Genomic DNA, 25,251 nt, shown 5'->3' on the forward strand with positions numbered 1-25,251 from the left:
AACAAATATATTTGGTTTTTGTGTAGAATAGTTTATTTTCATTTGCAGTTAACACAATGATGTCCATCAGTACCAAGCTTTGTAAAGGTTTCCCTCTTGCTATTTTTATTTCTCTTTTCCACATTCCTCAGCTAGGTCATCAGTGTGGAACATAGGGTGAAATCGTTCCTGTCCTGCTGGGGGCGGGCTGGAAGATGGGACTGGGAGAATGTCACAGAAGTTAGTGTGGGGCAGCGGGCTGACATGGCAGCTGCAGCAAATCTGTGGACATATTTGGGCTGATTGGGGATGCCACAGGGATCTTCCCCCTGCCCCTCCCCCCAACTCTCCTCCTCCTCCCCCGCGACCCCCCCCCCAGCCCTGTGGGCCAAAGTCGTTAGGAGCCTGAGGATAACTTTCAGCGGTTGGCCTGGGAAGCCTTGGGTGGCCTCCAACACTCACCTCTCCACCGGAGCTGCGACTATCAGTGGGCCACAGCTGTGGCTGGCTGCCATCCTAAGGGAGGGGCTTCCTCTCCACAGGGGTCACCATGCGCCTCTGCCCAGAGGTTTTCTTTTAAAACATATCCAAATTTCTCCAGAGAGCACCTCAATATGGTTCCACCCCCGACAATGGCAGTGTCCACCTCTGGTAGTTAGGCTGCTTTCCTTCCAAGGCTGTAGACCCTCAGATTGGGCCTGCAGCCTAAGGCATCTGCCACCATTCTTAAATGAATGGCGGACTGGGAAATGGTCCTGACTCACAGTCATACCCTGAGAGCTGAAGGTTCCGCCCGTTAATTTTGTTTCTCTCCCCACAGATGCTGCCATATCTGCTGAGTGTTTCTAGAATTTTCTGTCTTCATTTCAGATTTCCAGCATCCTCGCTATTTTGTTTTTCCTCATCTAGGAAGGCATTTTCATGCTTTCATCTGTGTTAGAACAGAGGCAGGTGGGCTTTAAATGTGGCAAGTGTGACCTGACCCCAAGATTCCCGTTCCCTTTTCCGTCGTGGCTGTTTTTAGTGCCTGGGATTAAGATGCAGTTAGTGAACCCAAACGCAGCATTCCTGACCTTGTCAGCTCCACGATGGTTGGCAGTTTAGACTCCCCGCTATTTTCAGAAAGTTGGGCCCATTTTGATTTGCATCTCAGACAGTTTCAAGGTATCTCAAAGACTTCACAATGTTATTATAGAGCTCATGAGTTCTGTCCATAGTCAATATTGGGTGAGTGGGCATTGGGGATGAGGGGTAAGAATTGAGAGATTTTGGGTCATGGAGGTAATGAGAGGGGTGCTCAGGAGGCTATGGAAGGGGCATGTTTGAGTGTTTGAATGGTGAGGACTATGGTGCCTAAGACTCATCTATTGAACTGGGCCAATGCCCCAGCGAACTGAGGTGGGTCTTTTAAACTGACCCTTCAGCATCCTCCTGCATCCTTTTCCACCTCCAACCTGCTTCCAGTGGCAGCAGCCCAACTCCAGCCTGTCCCTGCCACTCCACGATGAAAGTAGCAAGGGCAGGCACTACCGGGCAGAAGACGAGTAAGCGACATGAGGAAATGGCCTGTCTCATGATTCCTGCCAAAATCCGGGCATTGAGTTCTTTCTGCCTAGGATTCCTCACTTGTAGCATTTCCCCATTCGAGAAAGGGGAAGCTGATGTGTTCCCAGTTGGTTTATGAATAACTTGGCTGCCACCTCTTTCTTTACCATTTTCTTCCTGTTCCCCAGTCCACTGATTGAATGTTTCACCTTAAGTTCCATCCTCTCCTGGCTTTGAAGCAGGAACTCTCCATATGAGGGTGCAGGGGTGGAGTCTTAAATGCTTCAGAGGCAGCCTCAATCCTACCAGACAGTGTGCAGTGTTGGGTCAAAAACCTGGAACTCCCAACATAACAGAACTGTGGAATCACCTTCACCACACTGACTACAGCAATTCAAGATGAAGGCTCACCACCACCTTCTCAAGAGCAACTAGTGATGGGCATCATGATTAAAAAAAAAGATTGTGTATATCTCAATTTGTTGACTAATGTTGTGATGTAGGATTTATCCACAAATAATGAATAATGCCAAGAACAATGCTCCCAAAAAATCCAGGTTCACAAAGGGTCAAACAGGACAATTGAGTGAATAAAAAATTTAAGCACAGTTGGGGCCTATTTGGCAAGGCTTGGCACCCACGTGACCCTGATGTATATTGTCAAAAATAAAGCAGCAATCTTTTGGAGAGCGTCGCTTTGGGCTTCTCCTGGGCTTTAAAGACATCACTTGATGAGTCTGAGGAGCCATCTCCAATGTACTTTATGCCAAAGCTAGTGAAATGAACACCTCTGCTGGTGGGAACACTTTGAGCAGGTCCTGTGAGTGGCTGTTACGTGTTCAGGGCTTTGTGTCTGACTACTGGTAACTTGGCTGCCTGTGTAGCTCTTGAGTTGTGATTGAATTTGAAATCAGACAGCCTTTTGTTGCTACCAAATTTGGTCATCAACTGCTTGGCAGTGGCTCAATTTGAGAATCTTGCCTGTTTTTAACTTTCCCATAAATGGAAGGCCATGACTGCTGTTTTAACCTGGGTTCCATTAATATCCAAGCAACACTCGCATTATACCCTGAGCGTAATTTATTGATAATTGATGTTTATGTTGGTTGTAAGTCCTGGGTAAAATTCCCTGTTGCTGCATAAGCCCTAATCGATTTAGCCAGACTTCACATATAAACTCAAGGGGCTGTGTTTCATAGTGTTGCAAACTTTGATTGGATTATTGGCACAGCCCATGACGTTTAAGAGTTCAGTGCTGCATGAACCATACATGGTATTTTCATTCCTTGTTAGTGGCATTTTTTTGTTGCTTTGATGTGGCAATACTGAGATAGATTGGATGGGGATTGTGTTTGTACTGACTTGGCAGACACTGCTCCTGCACTGCCACTCTGGCCTTTATCTTGTGCTACCAATGTTAACATCTCTTAAGATGAAGGCACGGTGCCATTATTCTCAGGAAATGACCCTTCAATTGCCTGTTAGCACTGACGGCAATAGCAGAAGGTGCTTAACCTTTTGTTTTTTTCCCCATGTTCCCTTCTGTTTTACAGTTTGACTTCATGAAGCAAACAAGTACTCTTTTCCCCCAGAAGGCTGTCACTGCTTCAGGATAGTTTGTTTATTTGGCTTGTTTACTGTTTCTACGCAAAACATTGGAGCTGAGGCACTGCTGTTGCAATATTTCCTCTGTTCATCACTCTCCAAGGATTTTTTTAACCATTGCAATAGAATATGTTCAGTAACAGTAGAAAGCCATTGTGACCAGATTTGACTATTTAGAAAGTATTTTATTTGTTGCAAATTTTTTTCCAATGTTGGAGAGTTAAACATTTTTATCCTTTTTCTTCCTTTACTCCCAGATTAAAATATAGGATGGTGGGATGCAGTAAAACCTTGTCTATATTGCCTGTTAATATACCCAACACCAGTCTAGAGCAGTCCTCCCTACAGCCCTACTGAGATATTGCTCTGCCCTACACCAACCATTTTGTAGCCTCCCTGAATTATGAGGAGTTTTGTTTTGGACATCAGCCCAACATACACCTATGTAATTGTAGGTGTCTGTAGGTTTATACAAGGAGAAGCTGAGCTGTACAGATCAGAGAGATCCCTGATTAAATCTCTGGTCTGTATTGAGTTTTGTTAATCTTAAACAGGGCACTGGTGGGACCATCATTGCTGCCACTTGCAAGAGGAGATTCATCCATGAGTTCTGCTCTTGATCATTGGGCAGCAAATCTTGTTGAAAAATACAACTGTGATGCAGATGCCTGGTGATACCGGATTGGACTCAGTTGAGAATTCTCCTGGTGATCAATAGCCTGTCAACATATCAATATTATATAGAATATACAGCACAGAAATGAGCCATTCTATCCAATAGGTTCATGCTGGTGATTATGCTCCACTCCATATCTAACTCTCTCAGAGTAACCCTCTATTACTTTCTCCTTCATATGGCCATCTAGCTTCTCCCTAAAACTAACTTCTTTATACTATTTGTCTCAATTACTCCTTGTGGTGGTGAGTTCTGTCTTCTCACCACTCTAGGTTTCTTTTGAATTCCCTATTGAATTTCTTGGTAACTATCTTATATTGAAGGCCTTTGGTTTTGCACTTGCCTGCAAAACATGCTCATCCAAACCTATAATAATTTTAAAGACCCTATTAGATCACTCCTCAGCCTTTGCTTTTCAAAAGAAAAGAGACCCAGCCTGTTCTTCCTCTCCTGATAGGCATAACCTTTCAGCTTCTGTATTCATTCTAGTAAATCTGTTTTGCATCTTCTTCACTGCCTCTACATTGGTATTATAGTACGGTGATCAGGACAGTTCCAGGTGTGGTCTGACCAAAGTTTGATACAAGTTTTGCATAGTTTCTCAATTCTTCAATTTTATCCTAGAAATAAATCCTTGTGTTTAGTTTGTTTTCTTTATGGCTTTATTAAGCTGTGCCACTACTTTTAATGATTGTTGTAATATGCATTTAAGGGAATAGCAGCCAGCCATCACTAGAATGGAAGTATATCATGTGATCCAGCCTTAGTTTCACTTTGGCCTGTGAGCAGAACACAGCAGACACAGCTCTGCTGCTGATGTCTTCAAGTTTTATACCTATGTATATATGTTTCCATGTGCCTCGTCTCAATAAATAAACCCATAACCTTTATGAATGGTTGTTGCCTTTATATTATTGGAAAATGATGACAGTGATTTGTGTATTTGCACTCTAATCTAAGATCTAAGGATCTTTTTCTTAGCAAAACACATTCCTTATTTCTGTTGAAATTTATTTGCAAATTATATAATGGGAAAATTGAGGATGAGGAATGAAACAGATGTTAAACATATGGACAGCAAGGGAGAACGTGATGAAGGAGAATGTGAGAAAAGGAGAGAAAAAAATAAAGGCGAAGAGGAGCATTGAAATCAAATTGTCAATGAACATAAAACCTTGGAATTAAAAGTATGATTTCTAAATTTGTGGAAGGCACCAAATTTGGTGGGGGGGGCAGTGATAGTCAATAGTGAGGAAAGCAACAAATTACAGGAGGATATTAATAAACTTCCAGAATGGGCATATAATGCCCACCATGTTAAATGCTGGCCTAGCCACTGATGCCCATATCCCAAGGATGAATATAAAAATGGAGTGCTTCCCTCAGATCCACATAGAAAATAGGTGTTCTGATCCAGTTTGGAAGATTGACCATGTTTGTGTTTTGGGAATGCAATGATGTACTGACTAACTGGCTTGCCACAGTCATGTGACTGCCCTGAGGCACTCTGCCTCTGGGGGCAGACATCTTAGATTTGTTCAGTTAAAGCTCTGAGTACACAGTGAAGAAGTACAGCTGACCATATACATGAAACAGGCCATTAATGCATTACAAAACTTGATAAGATAGAACTGTACCAGTAGTAACAGATGAAGAACTTATAATGCATTATTAAGATGATGAACATTAAAAGATGAGTACAGTATACATTTGGTCTATAATTTTTAGAATGAGTGATTGCCAGATTGTACACAAGCTCCTCAAGCACTGGAGACTCCTTTTACATGTCTTTGGTTCCTGTATTGATTAATCAACTTATTGGTTTCATTTCTAGATTAAGAAGCAGCAACAAGAGGTATTGGATTACCTGCAGGCCAACAAAATTGAGTTTGAAAGATGTGACATTGCAGTTAATGATGAAAACAAAATGTTTATGAGGGAGAATGTTCCAGAGAACTGCCGACCTGTAAGTGGAAACCCACTTCCACCTCAGATCTTCAATAATGACCATTACTGTGGGGTAAGGCGATCTCTCATAAACATAATACTGCTCTATTGGAAACGTGAGCTTTTCCTTGAAAATTAAAGAACGTTACTTGACTGACTGAAAATATTTGTAATGATTTTAATAGGCCTGGAAATGAATGTTGCTGATATCAGTGGATGAATGTTTAATCATGCCATACAGCCCATCATCTGTTGGTGATTTTCTACCTCCTTTGTGTTCTGTTATGCATCCTTCACTTGTTCTAACACTGGCCTTCTCCCTGTCCCTCAGTTTAACCATTAGCAGCCCTTGAATCAGCAACTTCTCTCCCATGCACTTCCAAAACCTTTCTCTTCGTCCCGCAACCCCAGCCTTTTGTTTTTCATCTCTCCTGCCATCTGGAACTTGCACCTCATTCTCTCTAATTTGTAATCATCCCATGCACTTCCAAAACCTTTCTCTTCGTCCCGCAACCCCAGCCTTTTGTTTTTCATCTCTCCTCTTGTATAATGTCCATTCTCTTAATTTTTCTCAGACTGAAGTGCTTTGAGTGTTTTAGATCTGCAGGCTGTTGTATGCTGGTGCCCTTGCCAGCTCTTTGAGTGGCAGCATTAGCCTTTTTGCATCCATGTTAAATGACTGTTGAGAAATATATGAACATACTCAGCTTTCATCCACTGATGGCTTTAAGATAATTTCTAGTTAATGATCCCACTCTTCACCATCTACAATGAGTTATAATGCCACATTATTGGTTAAAATTGCTCAAATAATTCAAATCTTAAAAACTTATGTTTATTTTTTTTAGCATCATATTTAAACCAGAAATCAACTCTTTGGATTTGAGAGAAAACCTATAGAACAAAGCTATTCTTGATAATGGTTTGGTGTAGGTGAACATTGATCCGTGATTTGGGTTTCTAACCCTGGCAGGCTTCAGTTTTTCTCATGCAAAGTTGTTTGTTCTATATGTGCATATTTGATTAAATGCATTAGTTTAAGGAGCTGAACAAGGACAATGTGGATAAATTTATGCGATCTTCACTATGGGTCTGTAATAAGGACTAATGTTTTAAAAATAAATCTTCAGCTAATGCAGTGTGTTTGAAATGAAGCATTGGTGGTCAAATTTGAAGGTCATAGACAATGAAGAATTCATCAGGGCAGACGGTAAATTATTTATCATAAGACAGTTCAACTGAGTAACACCGCATTTAACATGCTTTGAAACTAATAAGAACATAACATAAGAACTAGCAGCAGGTGTAGGCAATTCAGCTCCTCAAGCCTGCCCCGCCATTCAATATGTTCATGGCTAATCTCATTTCAGCCTCAACTCCAGTTTCCCGCCTTCTTTCCATAACCTTTCAACCTGTTACTAATTAAAAATCTGTCTATCCCCTCCTTAAATTTATTCAGCGTCCCGGCATCCACTGCACTCTGAGGTAATGAATTCCACAGATTCACAACACTGAAAAAAGTAATTCCTCCTCATCACTGATTTAAATCTACCATCTCTTAGCCTAAAACTATGAATTCCTGACAATTGTATGTGGATTTTTCTTTTCTGTTGACAAGAAGTTGCTAAACGTTTTGTGGGGTCACCTGGAATTATTGATAGACTCCCAGGATTCCCTGGAACTATTGACACACTCCTAGTATTCTATTCCAGAAAGCCAGGATAGACCTGGAGCCAATCTTGATAAACTTTTATGAGCTTTTTATTTAGAAAGATGCACCTCATAACCAAATGGCCACAAGTTTGATTTGCTTTAGGGTTCAATTCAATCTCCCCGTTAATACGCACCACCTGCATTCAATTGAACACAAGTAATAGATTCCCTTCTCTCCTTTTAAATAAACAATAGCGTTTATATACACAATCAAAATTTTAAAACAAATTAAATCAAAGACCTCCATATTCTGTACAAAGCACTCCATTGCAAAACACCCCTCCTCCAGGATCCTGAACAATTTCTTTGTCCATGCATTTCTTTTGTTTAACAGTCAGACAGTTGATGATTTATATCCACCCGTTTAACTTCAGAGATTTCATTTCTCTCCAAAATGCTCCATGTCAAGTTTTATCTGGGCCTTTTTAATAGAAGGTTTACTCAGCAGCAAAGCTATCTCTTTGTAAATTATGTCAGTACTTATAAAATGACTGGTTTTAGCTGTTTTTGATGGAAATACAACCCTCTTTAATGACCTCAGTATGCCATAATCACAAAACCTGCAGCAAATAGCACTTTTATATTCCTCAATCTTACATTGATCCTCACTAATCAGCGAATCATGATAACATTTTAACCAATCTGTCTCACATACTGTTGAAGTGCAAGTGCTATCTAGTACAACACATTTAAAGGAGTCCACAACTAATGCATTCATCATAGGATTAAATTTCTTTGTGACCAGTATAATTTGTTTGGCTTCATCAGTATCTCAATCCTCCTCCTCAGAACTCTCTTCCTCATGTATCATTTAGAGGACCCTACCTCTCCACTGATACTTTGAGTCACACCTGAAACACCTATTAGATATTCCTAGGGCATTCCTGAGATTCATTTGCCCATTATTCTGGTTCTAATTTTGTTCTGCTGTAATAATCAAATGTATCAACGATGCTTTCATTCTCATTCTGCCTGTACTTAATCCTTCTGTTGCACCTGGTATCTGGACTATTTCAAGCTGCCAGTCATTGAATCTTTCATTCTTTGATTCACATTTTTCTCATTTGTTCCACAAAGGCTGAAGGAAATGACTGTTTCCTCAGGATTTCTTTTAATGGAGCAGACATCTGCTCAAACAGAGTCTCCTTCTCTGAGAACTGAACATCAGTTAGAACCAGTTGCCTGTCCAGATGAGACAGGTTAGCACAAACCAGTACTTTAACTACTAGTACCAATTCAGGGATTCCTGAATTAGATTTATCAATATTTTATTCTATATGTTAAAGTCCATTAAATGACAATGTGCCAAAGTCTATCATGTTCTGACCACACCTCATAGATATTTAATGGGTCATTTTCTTGTAGATTTTATCTAAGAACTCTAATGGAAGGTCCAAACCTTCATCACTATCCAACTGATGAGCATGCAAGTTGCAAAGTACTTTACTTCTTATTTTGCTTCTTGTAGGAATTGACAACACCAAGGCTGTACCTTGTTTCTTCTTCGTAAGAACATAACCCTTATTCACATTTTTCCATTGATCCTATGGTTCAGAGTCCGAGATCATCAAAGGGTAATCATGTCCTGAAAATTTACACTTGCTTTCTATCATTTTCCACAATGCCCAAAAGAACTTTCGTTCTATGTCTCAAAGATTTGTTCCTTTGTTTCCAACCTTCACCTTTAGGCAACCATCCTCTGCTACATGTTAAATTCCAGAAAGCCATGTAGTTAAGATTAGAACTGGCACCAATCTTCACACACATTCCTAAGATTTATATTTACAGAGATACACAAAAACATGCACCTCCTAACCAAACCACGATTTCAGTCTGTTCCTACTTATAACTCTTTCGAGTACAAACACGTTTCCATCTGTTTCAGATGAAGTTACATTGTTTCATAGTTTGCCATTGTGAGATTTGAACTCTTGATAATCTTTTAAATGAAAACCAAATCAACAAAATTGGGATAAATCAGGCACAGCCCCTAATTCAGGTCAGCTGTAAAACCAAGGACAAAGTTTAAAGGAAACTTACAAACTTTAAATCAAAATGTGATTAAAGGGGTCAACAAAACACCCCAGTCCCCGCGGTGCCCATCGAGCACGGAAGGCCTTGAGAGTGCCAGCAGACACCGCGTGCTCCTTCTCCAGGGACATCCGGCAGCGAACGTAGCCACGGAAGAGGGACAAACAATCGGGCGGGACTCCCCCGTCGATCGCCTGCTGCCTGGACCTGTTAATGGCCAACTTGGCCAGGCCCAGGAGCAGGTTCACGAGGAGGTCCTCCTCCTTCCCGACCCCCTTCTGCACCGGGTGCCCATAGATCAGGAGCGTGGGGAATACAAACCCGTTTCCGTCTGTTTTCAGATGAAGTTACATTGTTTTCATAGTTTGCCATTGTGAGATTTGAACTCTTGATCTTGGGGTTACAAGCCCAGTACCATAACCACTTGGCTATTTAGGCCAAGCCTATGAAGTTACATTGTTTCATAGTTTGCCATTGTGAGATTTGAACTCTTGATCTTGGGGTTACAAACCCAGTACCATAACCACTTGGCTATTTAGGCCAAGCTCTAAAATATGGAACGCTTCACGAATTTGCGTGTCATTCTTGCGCAGGGGCCATGCTAATCTTCCCCGTATCTTTCCAATTTTAATTTTTGTGCTGCCGAATCCCCAGTTAACGCCTACCACCTGCATTCAATTAAACACAATTAACTTACAATTCATACCCGGAATTCCATGGAACACAGATATTCAGGGATTGCCTGGAACCATTGACATACTCCTGAGGTTTCCTAGAACTATTGACACAACCTTGGGGATCCTCTGGAACAATTGGTACGCTCCCGGGAATTCTCCTGGAACTATTGGTACATTCACGGGGCTTCTCCTGGAACAATTGATACACTCCTAGCTTATTCTGGACAGTTTTGACATCCTTACTTTAGAAAATATATAATTGCATTAAAAGCAGTTGAGGGAAGGTTCACTCGACTGATTCCTGATTCCCGAAATGAAGATGTTATCTAATGAGGAAAAGTTGGACAGGTGGGCCTGAATCCATTGAAGTTTAGAAGAATGGAAGTGATCTTATTGAAACATGTAAGATTATGTGTGTGCATTCACAGTTTAGTTTACATTTGACTCATCCTTTTAGATTTCGCATGACAATTCGCAAACTGCTGTTCATTCTTTCAGTTATTATTGATAAACACTTTTATTATAAAGTAATAGGGAAAGCAAAAGCTACTTCCATTCCCCTAAAAAGGGAGGTTAACCGAAAGACCCATATGTAATGGAATTGGCTAAATTTTTTGAATGAGTTGTTGTGATCTCAAATGCACTGTCTGAAAGATTGGTGGTAGAAGGTTTAATAGGAACTTTCAAGAGGGAATTGCATAAATGTTTGAAAGGGAAGTATTTCAGGTCTGTGAGGTCTTTTGGATAGCTCTTTCAAAGAGCCAGCACAGACATGATGGGCCTAATGCCCTTCATGTGTGCTGTATCGTTCTATGATTCTATGATTCTATCTTCTCTCTTTCTAGAACTTTGAAGCGTTTTTTGATGCCAGAGAGAATAATGCCGTGTATGCATTTCTAGGCCTGACAGCTCCACCTGGATCAAAGGTCAGATTTAGAATAAGCTGGGACTTTCCATTAATTCTGATTGCACAAATGCATAAACCAGATTTTTTTTAATGGATTTGAAGGATTGTCTGTGGGAATTGAGCGATGGGGGATTTACCATCGGCAATGTTTTCATACAAGAACTTTAATATTTCCATGCCAAATTTCACTTCTCTACTATTTTAGCAGAAACATTAATCCATGGTAGCAGAGAGAGGAATTTGATATGAATATCTGCAAACACAAATACCAACAGCACTGAAAATAGTTATAGCCCCATATTTTTGAAATAGGCCTCTTTTATATAGTTCTGTATATATTTTCTGTTCCTTGATATTCAACATTGTTACCATCACTGAATACACCGCCATCAACATCCTGGAGTTACCACTGACCAGAAGCTCAACTGGACCAGCCACATAAATGCTATGGCTACAAGATCAGGACAAAGGCTGGGAATTCTGCCGCAAGTACCTCACCCTGACTTTCTAAAGTCTGTCCACTATCTAGGAGTGGTGATGGAATACTCTCCGCTTGCCTGAATGAGTGCAGTTCTAACAACACTCAAGAGGCTTGACACCATCTAGGGCAAAGCAACCAGCTTGATCGGCACCCCCATCCACCATCTCAAACATTCACTCCCTCCAGCACTGGCGTACAGAGGCAGCAGTGTGTACCATCTACAAGGTGCACCTCATGAACTCACCAAGGCTCCTTCGACAGCATCTTCCAAATCTGTGATCTCTACTATCTAGAAGGACCAAGGGCAGCAGAGGCTTGGGAACACCACGAGCTGCGAGCTCCCTACCAAGCCACACACTATCCTGGCTTGGAATATATTATCGTTCCTTCACTGTCACTGTGTCAAAGTCCTGGAACTCCCTCCCTAACAGCACTGTGGGTGTACCTACACTATAGGGACTGCAGCGGTTTAAGAAGGCAGCTCACCATCTTCTCTAGGGTAATTAGGGATGGGAAACAAATGCTGGCCTAGCCAGCGATGCTCTTATTCCAAGAACATGTAAAAACAACCTTTTTATGTTCCAACCAGTTGTAAGAGTTTCCAGGCCTGCACAGCTCAGTGCCATGTAGGATATATACATTGAAGCTGAGGGGGCCTCTGTTCCTTTAAAGTGTTGAAAGATGTTGATAGGTTTTACAAATCAAATGATTGTGACTGGGCTAAGTGCTGGGCATCGAAATGACATCATGGAAAACCAGCACTTATTACACTTTTCTAAATTTTCCTACTCTGCTATTTTACTTGTGCCATTAATTCCTTTTAGATGGATCAAATTTTCTACAGTGGAGGGACTGTTCTTTCATCATCAACATTGCGCATTGTTATGTTGGTACCCAAAGTGCAATGACATGGCCTATTTATTCTGCACTGTTAAATAAATTTGTCCATCCTGTAATTCATGATACCAATGCACTAACAAATTTTGGGTCATATCTTCTGCACTCCCTTTATAGTTGCGTTTGGTGTGTGACTATTTTCACCCCCATTTATGATGTGTTGTTAAAGATGGTATCTATTCTGCCTCTGTAATAGTCAACATTACAGGCATTTATTTACATTTGATGTGCTGGTCTTCCATAAAATCATAGAATCTTATCGAACAGAAGGAGGCCATTCAGGCCATTGTGACTGTGCAGATTCTTTGATACGGCTATCCAATTAGTACCCCCTCATGCTCTTTCTCCATAGTCCTACAAATTTTTCAAGTGCATATCCAATTACTTTTTGAAAATTTTGAGTGAATCTGCCATCATTAACCTTTCAGGCAGTGCATTCCAGACCATAATAACAGTCATGTGCGGTGTTGGCTGAGCACAGGGTTGCACCTTGCTGTGACTACTACAGCAGTTGAACAGCTGCTAGCAGTGACAGTTTTGATCCTGTGCAGGGGAGAGGTGTCACTTCTCTGAAGCACTGCAGGGCCACTGATACCTATTGGCATTGTAAACTAGGCCTGGTCTTTCATCACCAAGGTGGACTGCAGGAACTGGGAAAATTCCTACCTTCATGCATCCGCCTCGGGAGAATGTGCTCGCAAAGACAGAATTTTCATTGCGGGGTGAGGGAGGGGTGTGGGTTGGGCCGGGTGCCAAGGCAGGCTGTTTAAAAGGCCCACCTCAGTGCTGCGAGACTTCACCCCGGTTATAATGAAAAAAAGTAAGATCCCCTAGCCCTCACTCTTCACCCCCTCACTCTCCACACACTCCCCATGCCCCATCCACACCACCTTATATCCCCATGATAGGATCTATCCCTCCACCCAACCCCTGTGACCCCTCATGCCCTGATACCAAGCTATGGCATTTCTATAACAAAAACAGAAAATGCTGGAAAAACTTAGCATTTGTGGAGAGTCCTAATGACCCTTGGAAGAAGAGTCATAAGGACTCGAAATGTTAACTTTGTTTTTTTCTCTCCACAGATGCTGTCCGCCCTGCTGATTTTTTCTAGTATTTTTTGGTTTTGTCTCAGGTTTCCAGCACCTGCAGTATTTTGCTTTTATATGACACTTCCATGCCCAATGATATCCTGTACAGAACAGTGAACCCTATAGTGGCAATAGGATATATAAGAAAAAGCTGTCAGCCAAGGATGAAAAATGAGGCTTGGCTGAGAGCCCTGACATCCATTACTCTTGTTAAAACAGTTGTGCCCCAGAGAAAACATTGCTTGAATGAGATTGCTGGGTCTCTGATCTGTGCTGTCAAAAGCACAATGCTTCTTTACACGAAGTTAAGAGGTTTCAAGTACTTACAGATTCTGCTATTGATACTTAGTCTGGATAATTGACATTTTTATTGCCCTGTAAGCACTCTTTTTAACATATCGGAAAGTAATGAATGAATTACTTTTAAAAATTTTATTTATACTTGCTATTGTCACTATAGGGTTTGTTGGTTCTATACAGTGTATAGTGAGTCAATGGGCATGTAAGTGCTGTAGCTTAGATTGGGGGCATGAAGGGGCATGGGGTGTGCATAGCCTGGAATGGGGAACATGAGGAGAACCTTTTGAACTTAACTTTCAAAATGTTCCCTCATGCAGACTGCAGTTCATGACACTTTTGAGGTGCCGTGATGCATGATTCTTTGAAAAGCTGGCCTCACTCCATGATAATTGCGGAGGACTAGGACATACCTATTCCTGCAATGGAGCCGGCCAGGTCAGAAGTACCGGGTGCAGACTTGTGACCTGAACTAGCCCGCACCCTCAAAGGACACTCCTGAAAATTGGAAAGCCAGGAATGGGGTCAGGAATCCTGGAGCTGGGACTGGCCCCCCCCTCTTTTTAAAGGGCACCCGAGTCATCTCGACTCGACGAAAATCCACGAGTTAGTGTGCCTTTTAACAGGGGAAGAACAGGGGTCAAAGTTGAAAGTTTGAGGTGGAAGAGAGGAAGAGTTTTTAACCAAAAATAAACTTTACTGTAAAATCCAGATTTTACAAACCCACGGTATCTCCACAAGACACACAGGTCGCAAAATCCAAATATTTGTCAGGTAGATAAGCATGTCTTAAAAAAGCCTCAGACTTATATGTCACTGAAACTTGTTTGAAGTCAGGACTCAAGCACTGGATGTGGTTTTTCACACAGCTCAGCAGCAATTGGTTACAGCAACAATAGCTTACATTTACATAACATCTCAAGGTAGTTCAAGGAGCTTGATCATTGAACCATATCAGGAGATATTTTGATGCATGACCAAAAGCTTGGTCAATGATTGATCATAACTTGTGGTGTATAAGTCAAACCAGCAAATAAGTTGATCAAATTTTTATCAGTGCCAAGATGCATACTCGGCATATAAGTTGACCCTCCATTTTTTAGCTAATAATTGCATGTTTAGGCCTATACTTGCATTAGGAGTTAGCCTTAATTTTTCAGCTCAGAAATACAAGTTTGGGGTTATACTCGCCTCCTAATTCGGCGCGTGAGATAAAGCAGCTGGTACGGGCCATGTAGCCAGTGAGATGTGTGAAAGTTTAAGAGAGAAGAAGGCCGCACGTGGTGACCAATGAACAGAAATGGTTCCTCCTCCAAACAGAATGGAGTATGCAGCTGGTTTCAAGCGACAAATGATAACATTTGCTAACACATCAAATAATTGTGCTACAGTGAGCGAATTTGGTGTTCATGAAAAACTGGTGCAAGAATGGAAGGAGGATTCCGTCCTAAAGAAGGTGCTCATGGCCAAATGGGTCCTCGAACATTGTCAGAATGATTACATCATCACCAGAAATTCAATGCGTACATATGCACTTAACAGGCCAAAACAAACCCTGAGTCCAGCAAAGGTTTCAGAGCAACAGTTAGTTGCTTTGGCTGCTTTGTGGAACAAAAATGTCTAGTGTTGCGGCAAAAGACTCAGAAACTATCAGAACACCTCAATGAGAAAATGACCAATTCCCAGCAATTCATCATCAAACAGCGACAAAAAACATAAGTACTCATTAGGTCACATCGGCAACATGGATGAAAGACCCATGAATATGCCCAGCAACCGAACTGTGGAGTGGAAAGGTTCAAAAACAGTTCTAGTGAAAACCATAGGACATGAGATGAGATTCACCGTAGTACTAGTCGGTATGGCTGATGGAACAAAATTGTAATTTTCAAACATAAAACCATGTCAAAGATCAAGTTCCCTGCAGGAGTTTATGTGCATGCCCGTGACAACAGTTGAATGGATGAGAATGAAGATTTGGATTGATAATGTGTGGAATAGGTGTCCAGGTGGCCTACGCAAAGAACATGGAGATCAAGTGGTCCCTGCAAAGAAATAATACCCAAATTGCAGCTATACCAGGAGATCTAACATCCGTAGTCCAGTCTTTGGATATGTGCATCAACAAGCCATTCAAAGATCATGTTCGCAGCAAATGAAAAAGGCTGATGGTTGATGGAGAAAAAACCTTCACAAAGAATGGTAATATGTGTTTGTAGTTTGATGTGGTTTCACCAATAAATTGTGGGGAGATTTAATGCACAAACTGTCAAAACTGGAATATCCAATTCAATGGATGGAGAAGATGATTTGTTGTGAAGGGATGATTTTGAAACTGAAAGTGCCAAAACTGATCCAGAGTGAGATCCTTAAGATGATGCCATAGCCAAAGTGACTCAGCACCAATTTGATGAACGCTTTGCATCAGATGCTGAAGATGATGAATTTGACTGTTCGTTATAACTGTGGTTGAAACTATCGTTATAGAATGAATTCATTAAATAAAATGTGAGACGTTGATTTAATTTGAATTATCAATGTTATGTCTTTTTCACATTACAAAATGTTGACTACCGATATCAACACCGGCAGTTCACAGTTTAAACTCAGTGTAGAAATCGTCCCCTGTTTTTTTGAAAGACTTTTCGAGGCTCCTGAGGTTGATTTATATGTCGTGATCTATAGTAGGCTTTAAGGAGCATCTTAAAGGAGGAGAGAGAGAGAGATGAGGAGGCGGAGTGGTTAAGGAAGCCATTCCAGAGCTTAGGGCCTTGACAGTTAAAGGCACCGGCACCAATGTTGGAATCAGAAATGCACCAAGAGGCCAGAGCTGGCTGAGAGGAGAGATCTTGGAAGGTTGTAGGGTTGGAGGAGTTTAGAGATGAGGAGCAATGAGGTCATTGAGGGTATTGAGCATACTGTCCTATTTCTTTCAAAGTTTCATTCCATTTCTCAAGTATTGGGCGTCAATGAACTAAATATTTTACAGGAAGCTTATGAGATCGATCATGTGAAGTAACTCTGTGATGTAATCCCCGATTGCCAATGTAAGTATCCAGAAACAGGTTAATAGCTTTACTAATATAGATTCCAAACTGCCAATTTAAAGGAGTAAAGCTGGCCTTTATTTGAGAGGTATTTGTCAGCACACTGCCATGCAATACAATTCAATCCTATCTTTAATTGTCATGAGGAGAATTGGAATGCATGGATTCTGTTCTGAGGCATGAAGTACATGAGGGCACATTGGTGGATTTCCATAGAGGCAGATAATTAGTGACTGGGAATTGCTGAGTGCTGCCAAATGTAAAAACTCTGTGTCATCCTTCAGTTGAAAAATGATTTTAAATTTTCACAAACACAATGCTGGTTTGTTATTGAGGCTATTTTAATAAAATCAGAGATGATCCTGTGAAATTTCCCATTTGTACTGAATAAATCTCAGTCCTGATGATGAGGTGATGAATATTACCTGTTACTTTTTTTATTCGTATGGCTGGGAAGTAGTTATAGTTCCATGTCGGGGTTAAAAATCAATTCAATGGTTTCAGCTGATGCGGTATGAATGGTTGTGATGCCAGAGGGATTGGATCGGTCAGGACAGGAGTTCAGTATATGGGTGATGGTCTGACTGGGATGGCCACAGTCACAATTTGAGCTGTTCCTCATGTCCCACTTGTGACCCTTTTACTCATGTGCTCTGTAGAGGTAATAATATTTATAATAGTGAATGAAAGAGCAGTGCATTTCTTGGGTGTTTCATAGATGAGGGATTGGGGGCTGCCTTTGTTGCAGGATGACAGATACTGTAATCTAACCAATTTTTCAAACTTTACCCTGCGTGATTCTGTTATACCTGCCACTGAGTGCGGTTGGATTTCCAATTATCTGCTGTAATCCATGCCCACATTTACACAATGCATGTAAAGGATTGGAGAGTGTCCACTGCTTCAGGGGACTGGATTTTTATCCCAAGGTCCTGACCCCAGTGCTGGGTTGAATTCCAGGCTAGCAGTGGCACCCTGGGGAAGCAATTTTTGAAGAGTTGGTCAATTACAAGGCAGCCTCCAGGAGGGCAAATAGGAGGCCCTCCAATATTGAAAGATCGGCAACCCACTGTCAGGAGCTGCTGATAGGTAAGCGTTAGGCGCCCAGCACAGTTCGGTCACCCTGATTTGTACCCTCGAGGCTACCTGGCACAGAATCTCACATGGCTCACTCTTAATGTTTCCCCCTCCTCACCGGGCATTGGTGGTGTCACATTACAACGAAGTCACATTTATACAGCACCATAAAACATTGCAAAGACAGCCAATGGAATGCTACCCTTGGGCTGGAATACAAGGGGGTAGAAGCCCTGTTTCAGCTGTACGAAGCCCTGGTTAGACCACACCTGGAGCCACTGTGAACCATTCTGGGCCCCATACCTTAGGAAGAATGTACTGGTCTCAGAGGGCGTGTGTTGTTGATTTACCAGAATGTTACCAGGACTCCAAGGAGAGATCAAACACAAACTAGGTTTGTATTCTCTGTAGTTTAGAACAGTAACATAGGCAAGGGAAAGAGAGGGTGCCTCAAGATGGAGGTGCCCCATGAAGACCTTCTATAATTTTTTAAAAACAAGGAGGCCACAGCTGCCAGACTGTCATCGTAGAGGGGCAACCCCTTCACTGGGTGGCCAGCGCTTGCAGCTGTGGCCCTATGGCTAAGACAGGTGGGGGGGTGGGGGGGGATTGCGTGCTGAATTTTCCTAGCAGGATGGAGCACTCCCCTGTGCCCTCTGCACACCCCCCCCCCCCACCCACCCCCACCTGTTGTCTGCCACTGGGAGGCCACCACTATCCCTCAACTCTGTTTTGGCCTCAGCAGCAGGGCCTTCATGCAGACACATGGGAACATCACCATCTGGAAGTTCCCCTCCAAGCCATTAAGCATCCTGACTTGGAAATATATCATCGTTCCTTCATTGTCACTGGGTCAAAATCCTGGAACTCCATCCCTAACAGCACTGGCGTACCTACACCACATGGTCTGAAGCGGCTCAAGAAGGCAGCTCACCACCACCTTCTCAAGGGCAATTAGATATGGGCAATAAATGCTGGCCTCACCAACAATGCAGACATCCCGTGAATGAATAAAAAAAATCTTGAAAATTCCAGTTGGCATGTGCAGAGTGGCCTTTAATTGGCCTACTTGGCCACCACTTGTGGAACTTGACCAATCAAGATTGCTTTAATCTGCTGTGCCTTTCACAGTATCTAAAACTTCACATGATTAAAATAAGATTTGTAACAAAAGCCTAATTTCTCCAGAATCTGATTCCACTTGCCTTGAAAATAACCATGTGTCTTTTGAGCATCTCATTTATGGCTTTACTTCAATTTGAAGGCCTTAAATCATCTCCAAGCCTGGGCTTAGATTTTATCTTTCCCCTCAAAATCTATTACTAAATAGAATTATCACAATTTGAGAACGTGCATAATTTCTCAACATGCATCAACAGGGCGACCTCTCGGTACAAGTGTATCTCTCCTCATGTGTCAAAGAATTTCAGAGGTTCTGGTTTGTATTTTTCCAAATGATTTCAAAAATCATCCACTGAACAAGTCAGGTAAAATAAAAACAAAAAAGCTGGAAAAGCTCAGCAGGTCTAACAGTATCTGTGGCGAGGAAGACAGAGTTAACATTTCGAGTCCGTATGACTCTTCATCAGAACTAAAGAAAAATAGAAATGAGGTGAAATATAAGCTGTTTGAGGGGGGTGGGACAGGTGGAACTGGACAGGGGGCCAGTGCTAGGTGGAGGCAAAGAAAAAGTTGCCAAAGATGTCATAGACAAAAGAACAAAGGGTTGTTGACGGTGGTGATTTTAGCTAAAGAATATGCCAATGGTGACATTAAGGGTAGAAAGCAGGACGAGCAAGTGACAGATAGCCCTAGTGGGGGTGGGGTAGGGGAAAGGGATCGAAATGGGCTAAAAGGTGGAGATAAAACAATGGATGGAAATAAATTTAAAAATAATAATAGAAACAGGTCGGAAAAGAAAACTATATTAAAAAATATATAAATTATTGGATAAAAGGGGGATTGGAAGGGGTGGGGGGATGGAGGAGAGAGTTCATGATCTGAAGTTGTTGAACTCAATGTTAAGTCCAGAAGACTGTAAGGTGCCTAATTGGAAGATGAGGTGCTGTTCCTCCAGTTTGTATTGAGTTTCACTGGAACATTGCAGCCAAGGACGGACATGTGGGTATGAGAGCAGAATGGGGTGTTGAAATGCCAAACAACAGGGAGGTCTGGGTCATGCTTGCGGACAGACCGAAGGTGGTTCCGTAAAGTGGTCACCCAGTCTGCGTTTGGTCTCTCCATTGTAGAGGAGACCGCATTGGGAGCAGCGAATGCAGTCAGATAAAATGCCTAATTTAGTGATATTTTAAAATTCAAAGGCAACCGGAGAAGGACAGTAAGAGAAAAGTGTACACATGCATGTGCATACAACTCACAGAAGGTGAAGGCTAATTTACGTCACAAAGGTGAAGGCGAATTGCAGGCAACTGTTCTTTGCTTTGGATAAAAGAATGGTTGAACTTACCACAGCTTTTGGGAGGCAGTGAAAATGAGAGAAGAGAAGCTTGCAACATCTTTTGAGCAAAGATGCCTCACTTGAACATTATCACCGATTTTCCCACTGTGGTGCAGCAAAAATATTAGGCAACCAGTGTCCCAGCATTAACAGATTCCAGGATTCCAACCCTCCCTGTCCACACCCTAACCCCCGTCCATCTGCTGGTATACGGTAACTTCCTACCACTCTGATGTTGTTAAGTAATCTGAACCTATCACCAGCCTGGTAATGGTCACTTAGGCCAGGATTTAACGTGGAGGTGGATGACCCAGCCAGAAAGTCATGGGCAAGCCCGTATCCAACAGCCCTGGAAGCCACAACTGAATTTTACTTCGTCCAAGCAATCCGTTGTCTTCTGTCTTTCTAAGGCAGGATGCCTTGCCTACAATCAGAGGGCCAATAGCTCTTCAGTCCCAGCAGCGCCACCAGGAGCAGTGGCCACTGCTAGGACTGGAGCAGTCCCTGGACCAGCAAACATCAAGGAGGCCCAGAATAAAGCTAAGTTGGAGTTGGGGTTCGGCAGGGCCAGTCAGGCAGTCTCAGCGATGCGGGGGTGGGGGTCCATCATGAGGGCAGGGGGACCTTCCCATGGAAATGACCCTTGTCACAGGGAGCCCTCCATAGGCTACAGGGTGTCTGATAAGGAGGGACACCAGCCCCAATCCCACAGCGAGGCTGCCACGTTTTAATTGCCCACTTAATGGTCTCAGTAGGCCTGAGGGCAGGCAGCCCTCCCACCAACTACCCCGCTACTGACATCAAATCAACATGAGTGAGTGTTATATGCCATCTGCCTATCTGATGTTTAATTCTGTCAGCAGGTAGCTAAAAGGCCTCAATCTCTCCATCACTGACAGCCAGACATGGCGAGATTCCACTCACGTCCAGCACCTCATGTTCCAGAGCTGTCAGCTCCAAGATGGATGGAGGGCCACATCTATTCTCTGCTTCTCCCTTATGTTCTCTTATATTCTGCAAGGAGGGAAAGAAGAGATTTATCAATGAGAGTAATGGCATGTGTTGAATGGATGGATGGATGGATGGAGAGTATTTTCTGAGGGTGACTATGAGGGAGAGGCATGAGATTACATAGAGATGAGGGTAAATGTCAGTGTGGGCAGCTGGGGATGTGAGGAATGGGTGTACCTGCAAGGTTAATGGGTGTGAGGAGTGATGTGCTGGAGTAGGCCTAAGAAGGCAGAGTGAGGGGTATGGGGTGATATACACATCAGGATGGAGGTGAATGCTCCATTGCACTCACCTTTCCTGTCCTGCAGAGGGTTCCCAACTCACCTGGAAAGGCCGGGAGCCTCCTGGAATTGGCATCAGTCTCCATTAAAGGGACCCTGCCTCATGGCAGTTCCAGCGGGTGGCCATGAGCTGCATTGCCTGATCAAAATAAAAATTAAAAAGTAGCAGTTTTTTCAATGCTGGGAATGATCAAGGGTTGAGGTGGGAAGTCCATGTATAAATATGAGGAGAGGAATTGGTTCAGTTAGACTATAATGCCACAATAATACCTGCACTCATTGCTTAGGTTCACACTCTAGTGTCTGGGGCTTTGATCTTTGCCTGCCTGGATGGGCTCATCCACTTGTGTCATGCTGCTGGGACTCCATGACGTCACTTCTACTGACATCTCCCAGGGTGTGTCCAGCCGAAGTTGGCAACCCTATTGGGTTGCTTGGGTCATTAAAACCATTGGCATTGAATCCAAGAGCATAGCAACACATTCCTTCTGCTGCAGACCACCTCTGCTACCTCCAACCTTCTTGCTTTCACTGGCAGACCTCTTCTTCCCATCGACAGGAAAATTGATAGTAGCTCTCGGTGGGCCCCTACAGCCCCCAGCATCACCCTATCTAGGGAAGTTCCACCGAAGCAAGGCACAACCTTTGAGCCTGTGCACCCGATTCTGTCCCTTCATTGTGTTCAGCCTCCAGAATTCATCACATTTCATGTTTGCAATGTCTCTTTAAATATTGGAGTTGAAATTCACTCACACCATCATCCTGCCTGCTCAACATAATTAGGCCACCCAGGAATAATACATTAATACAGAGGCTGGAATCCAGAAGTCACGCTTTCAAATACAGCACATACCATTTTTGCAGGGGTAGTCAGGTGAGTGGAGAATGGGGGTGGGCTTTGATGTGCACATGTGTGGCTCACGGAGACAGCTGAACGTCTTAGTGTAGCTCCCTCAGGCTGACCTGATTTTCACTAATGGGATGTCCAAAACATGACTCGTGCATTTTAGACCTGGTAGCAGTAGGTCTAAACTTACCGGAGTTCTTTGGAGTAGTGGGCTATCCTTTTGGAGAGGTAAGATACCTTTTTGGATATGATCCCGGGACACCTTTGTGGGAGGTCGATGCCCTTTGGGAAGGTAAGGTGCCCTTTGAGATTGTTAAAAATGGACATGAATGTGCATAAGATGTGCATTAACTCATTGGAACTGTCAAGCTCAATAGAACTGTCAGGGAACTGTCAAAAGAAACTGTCAAGAGAGCTGACAAATGGAGCTGTTTAGCTGTCAAGGCATTTAAAACTCCTGCCCTTTAAATAATTGAGAAAGCAGCCTGCAGTGTTCAACAAAAAATCAGTGGTTGCTACTTTATTCTGCCTATTCATGTAAGCCTGAGGGCAATCATTATAGGATTAGTGCTGCATGGCAGAATTCACAACCTGTCATTACACAGTTTGATTGACAGCTCAAAATGGTGATAAACTCTCTGATGTCTAGCTGTGAATCGCGATGTTTGTTTTTATGAGGGATTAAAGGAAGTTAAATGTAGCGAATGTGTTTTTATCAATGAAAGTGGGTTTTTTTGGAAGTAGTGAATTCATCAATAGACACTTAACTGTATTTAATCTCAGCATGGGCCCTGAGGTCTGCCCTGGTGGATACTGGGTGAATTGGCATGGTAGGTGTAGGGAAAATTGTGGTGGGTGGGGGGCATAGATTGGCATGAGTTGGCATTAAGATGGCATAGGGGCTATAAAGAGCCTTGGGAGTGGGTAGAAGGACATATGTTGACATGGAAGGCATGGGTTGACATGGATGAGGCATGGTAAGTGTGTGGGGGTGTGAGGGCTGGAGGTTTGTTTAATGTTTTATTGTTTCTTTTAAAACCCCAACACACTGCTGGTATGTCAAGGCAGGCCTTCCATCCAGTCCAGCTCCGTACCTGGCAGCCTCCACACTGTTTCTGAGGTTGCCCACCATGATTCCCATAGGACCCACCCTCCCCTTCCAAAAATCCGAAATCGGAAGCACTTTCTCTCGGATTGGGTTTGTGGAGCTGGGAATTGCCCTTCTGAACGGTATCCGTTCCTGTCCTCTTCTCAGGATTTCCTGAAAGTCTACTTAAAATCAATTTGATATTTATTTACCCATGCAAATTAAATCAGTGAGGTTATAGTATATCATGGCTACACAAAGGTAGTTATTAAGCAAAATCTGTCCTTATTTCTTGCACTTTGAGTTCACAAAACTGTTCAGAGGATTTTTATGTTTTATTGCTAACTGCCTGTTCAGTGATCCTGTATTAGATTAGGAGTATGATTTTGCTTATTTAAGCTAAATGTGCTTAGATAACAACAGCTACATGTGTGGGACTGCTATTATATTGAGTAATGGGGACAGGTTCCCCTGCAGTGGTCACAAAAAAATCATACAAATGGTCACATCAGATTGATTCCTATCTGCCCTTTGGAAGTGTTGGTGGGGAAAGAGCAAGTCAAAAATGATCAAATGTTTGACAGTTCCATGCAACGCTTGGAGAAATTGGACTAAATTTAGAGTGGTAGAAAGGGTCCTTTAGGCTATAAAAACAAAAAAACTGCGGATGCTGGAAATCCAAAACAAAAACAGAATTACCTGGAAAAACTCAGCAGGTCTGGCAGCATCGGCGGAGAAGAAAAGAGTTGACGTTTCGAGTCCTCGTGACCCTTCGACAGAACTTGCGTTCGAGTCCAAGAAAGAGTTGAAATATAAGCTGGTTTAAGGTGTGTGTGTGGGGGGCGGAGAGATAGAGAGACAAAGAGGTGGGGGGGTGGTGTGGTTGTAGGGACAAACAAGCAGTGATAGAAGCAGATCATCAAAAGATGTCAATGACAATAGTACAATAGAACACATAGGTGTTAAAATTAAAGTTGGTGATATTATCTAAACGAATGTGCTAATTAAGAATGGATGGTAGGGCACTCAAGGTATAGCTCTAGTGGGGTTTTTTTTTTATATAATGGAAATAGGTGGGAAAAGGAAAATCTTTATAATTTATTGGAAAAAAAAGGGAAGGGGGAAACAGAAAGGGGGTGGGGATGGGGTAGGGAGCTTACGACCTAAAGTTGTTGAATTCAATATTCAGTCCGGAAGGCTGTAAAGTCCCTAGTCGGAAGATGAGGTGTTGTTCCTCCAGTTTGCGTTGGGCTTCACTGGAACAATGCAGCAAGCCAAGGACAGACATGTGGGCAAGAGAGCAGGGTGGAGTGTTGAAATGGCAAGCGACAGGGAGGTTTGGGTCATTCTTGCGGACAGACCGCAGGTGTTCTGCAAAGCGGTCGCCCAGTTTACGTTTGGTCTCTCCAATGTAGAGGAGACCACATTGGGAGCAACAAATGCAGTAGACTAAGTTGGGGGAAATGCAAGTGAAATGCTGCTTCACTTGAAAGGAGTGTTTGGGTCCTTGGACGGTGAGGAGAGAGGAAGTGAAGGGGCAGGTGTTGCATCTTTTGCGTGGGCAAGGGGTGGTGCCATAGGAGGGGGTTGAGGAGTA

General features: G+C 42.7%; 1 protein-coding gene, 1 long non-coding RNA gene and 1 pseudogene across 2 annotated transcripts in view; 1 reads left to right on the forward strand and 2 right to left on the reverse strand.

The window, feature by feature from the left end:
• LOC121282166 overlaps positions 1-25,251 on the reverse strand; it is a 65,779-nt gene that overhangs the window by 27,779 nt on the left and 12,749 nt on the right. The window lies entirely within an intron of this gene.
• Positions 1-25,251, forward strand: part of LOC121282165 (SH3 domain-binding glutamic acid-rich-like protein) — a 65,164-nt gene that overhangs the window by 22,683 nt on the left and 17,230 nt on the right. The window contains exons 2-3 of the mRNA XM_041195710.1: positions 5,640-5,825; positions 11,019-11,099. Coding sequence (XP_041051644.1) covers positions 5,640-5,825; positions 11,019-11,099 — 267 coding nt within the window. The remainder of the gene's footprint in view (positions 1-5,639; positions 5,826-11,018; positions 11,100-25,251) is intronic.
• Positions 10,045-10,157, reverse strand: LOC121282652 (annotated as a pseudogene).

The sequence above is a fragment of the Carcharodon carcharias genome, chromosome 9 (genome assembly GCF_017639515.1).
Source record: "Carcharodon carcharias isolate sCarCar2 chromosome 9, sCarCar2.pri, whole genome shotgun sequence".
Lineage (NCBI taxonomy): Eukaryota > Metazoa > Chordata > Chondrichthyes > Lamniformes > Lamnidae > Carcharodon > Carcharodon carcharias.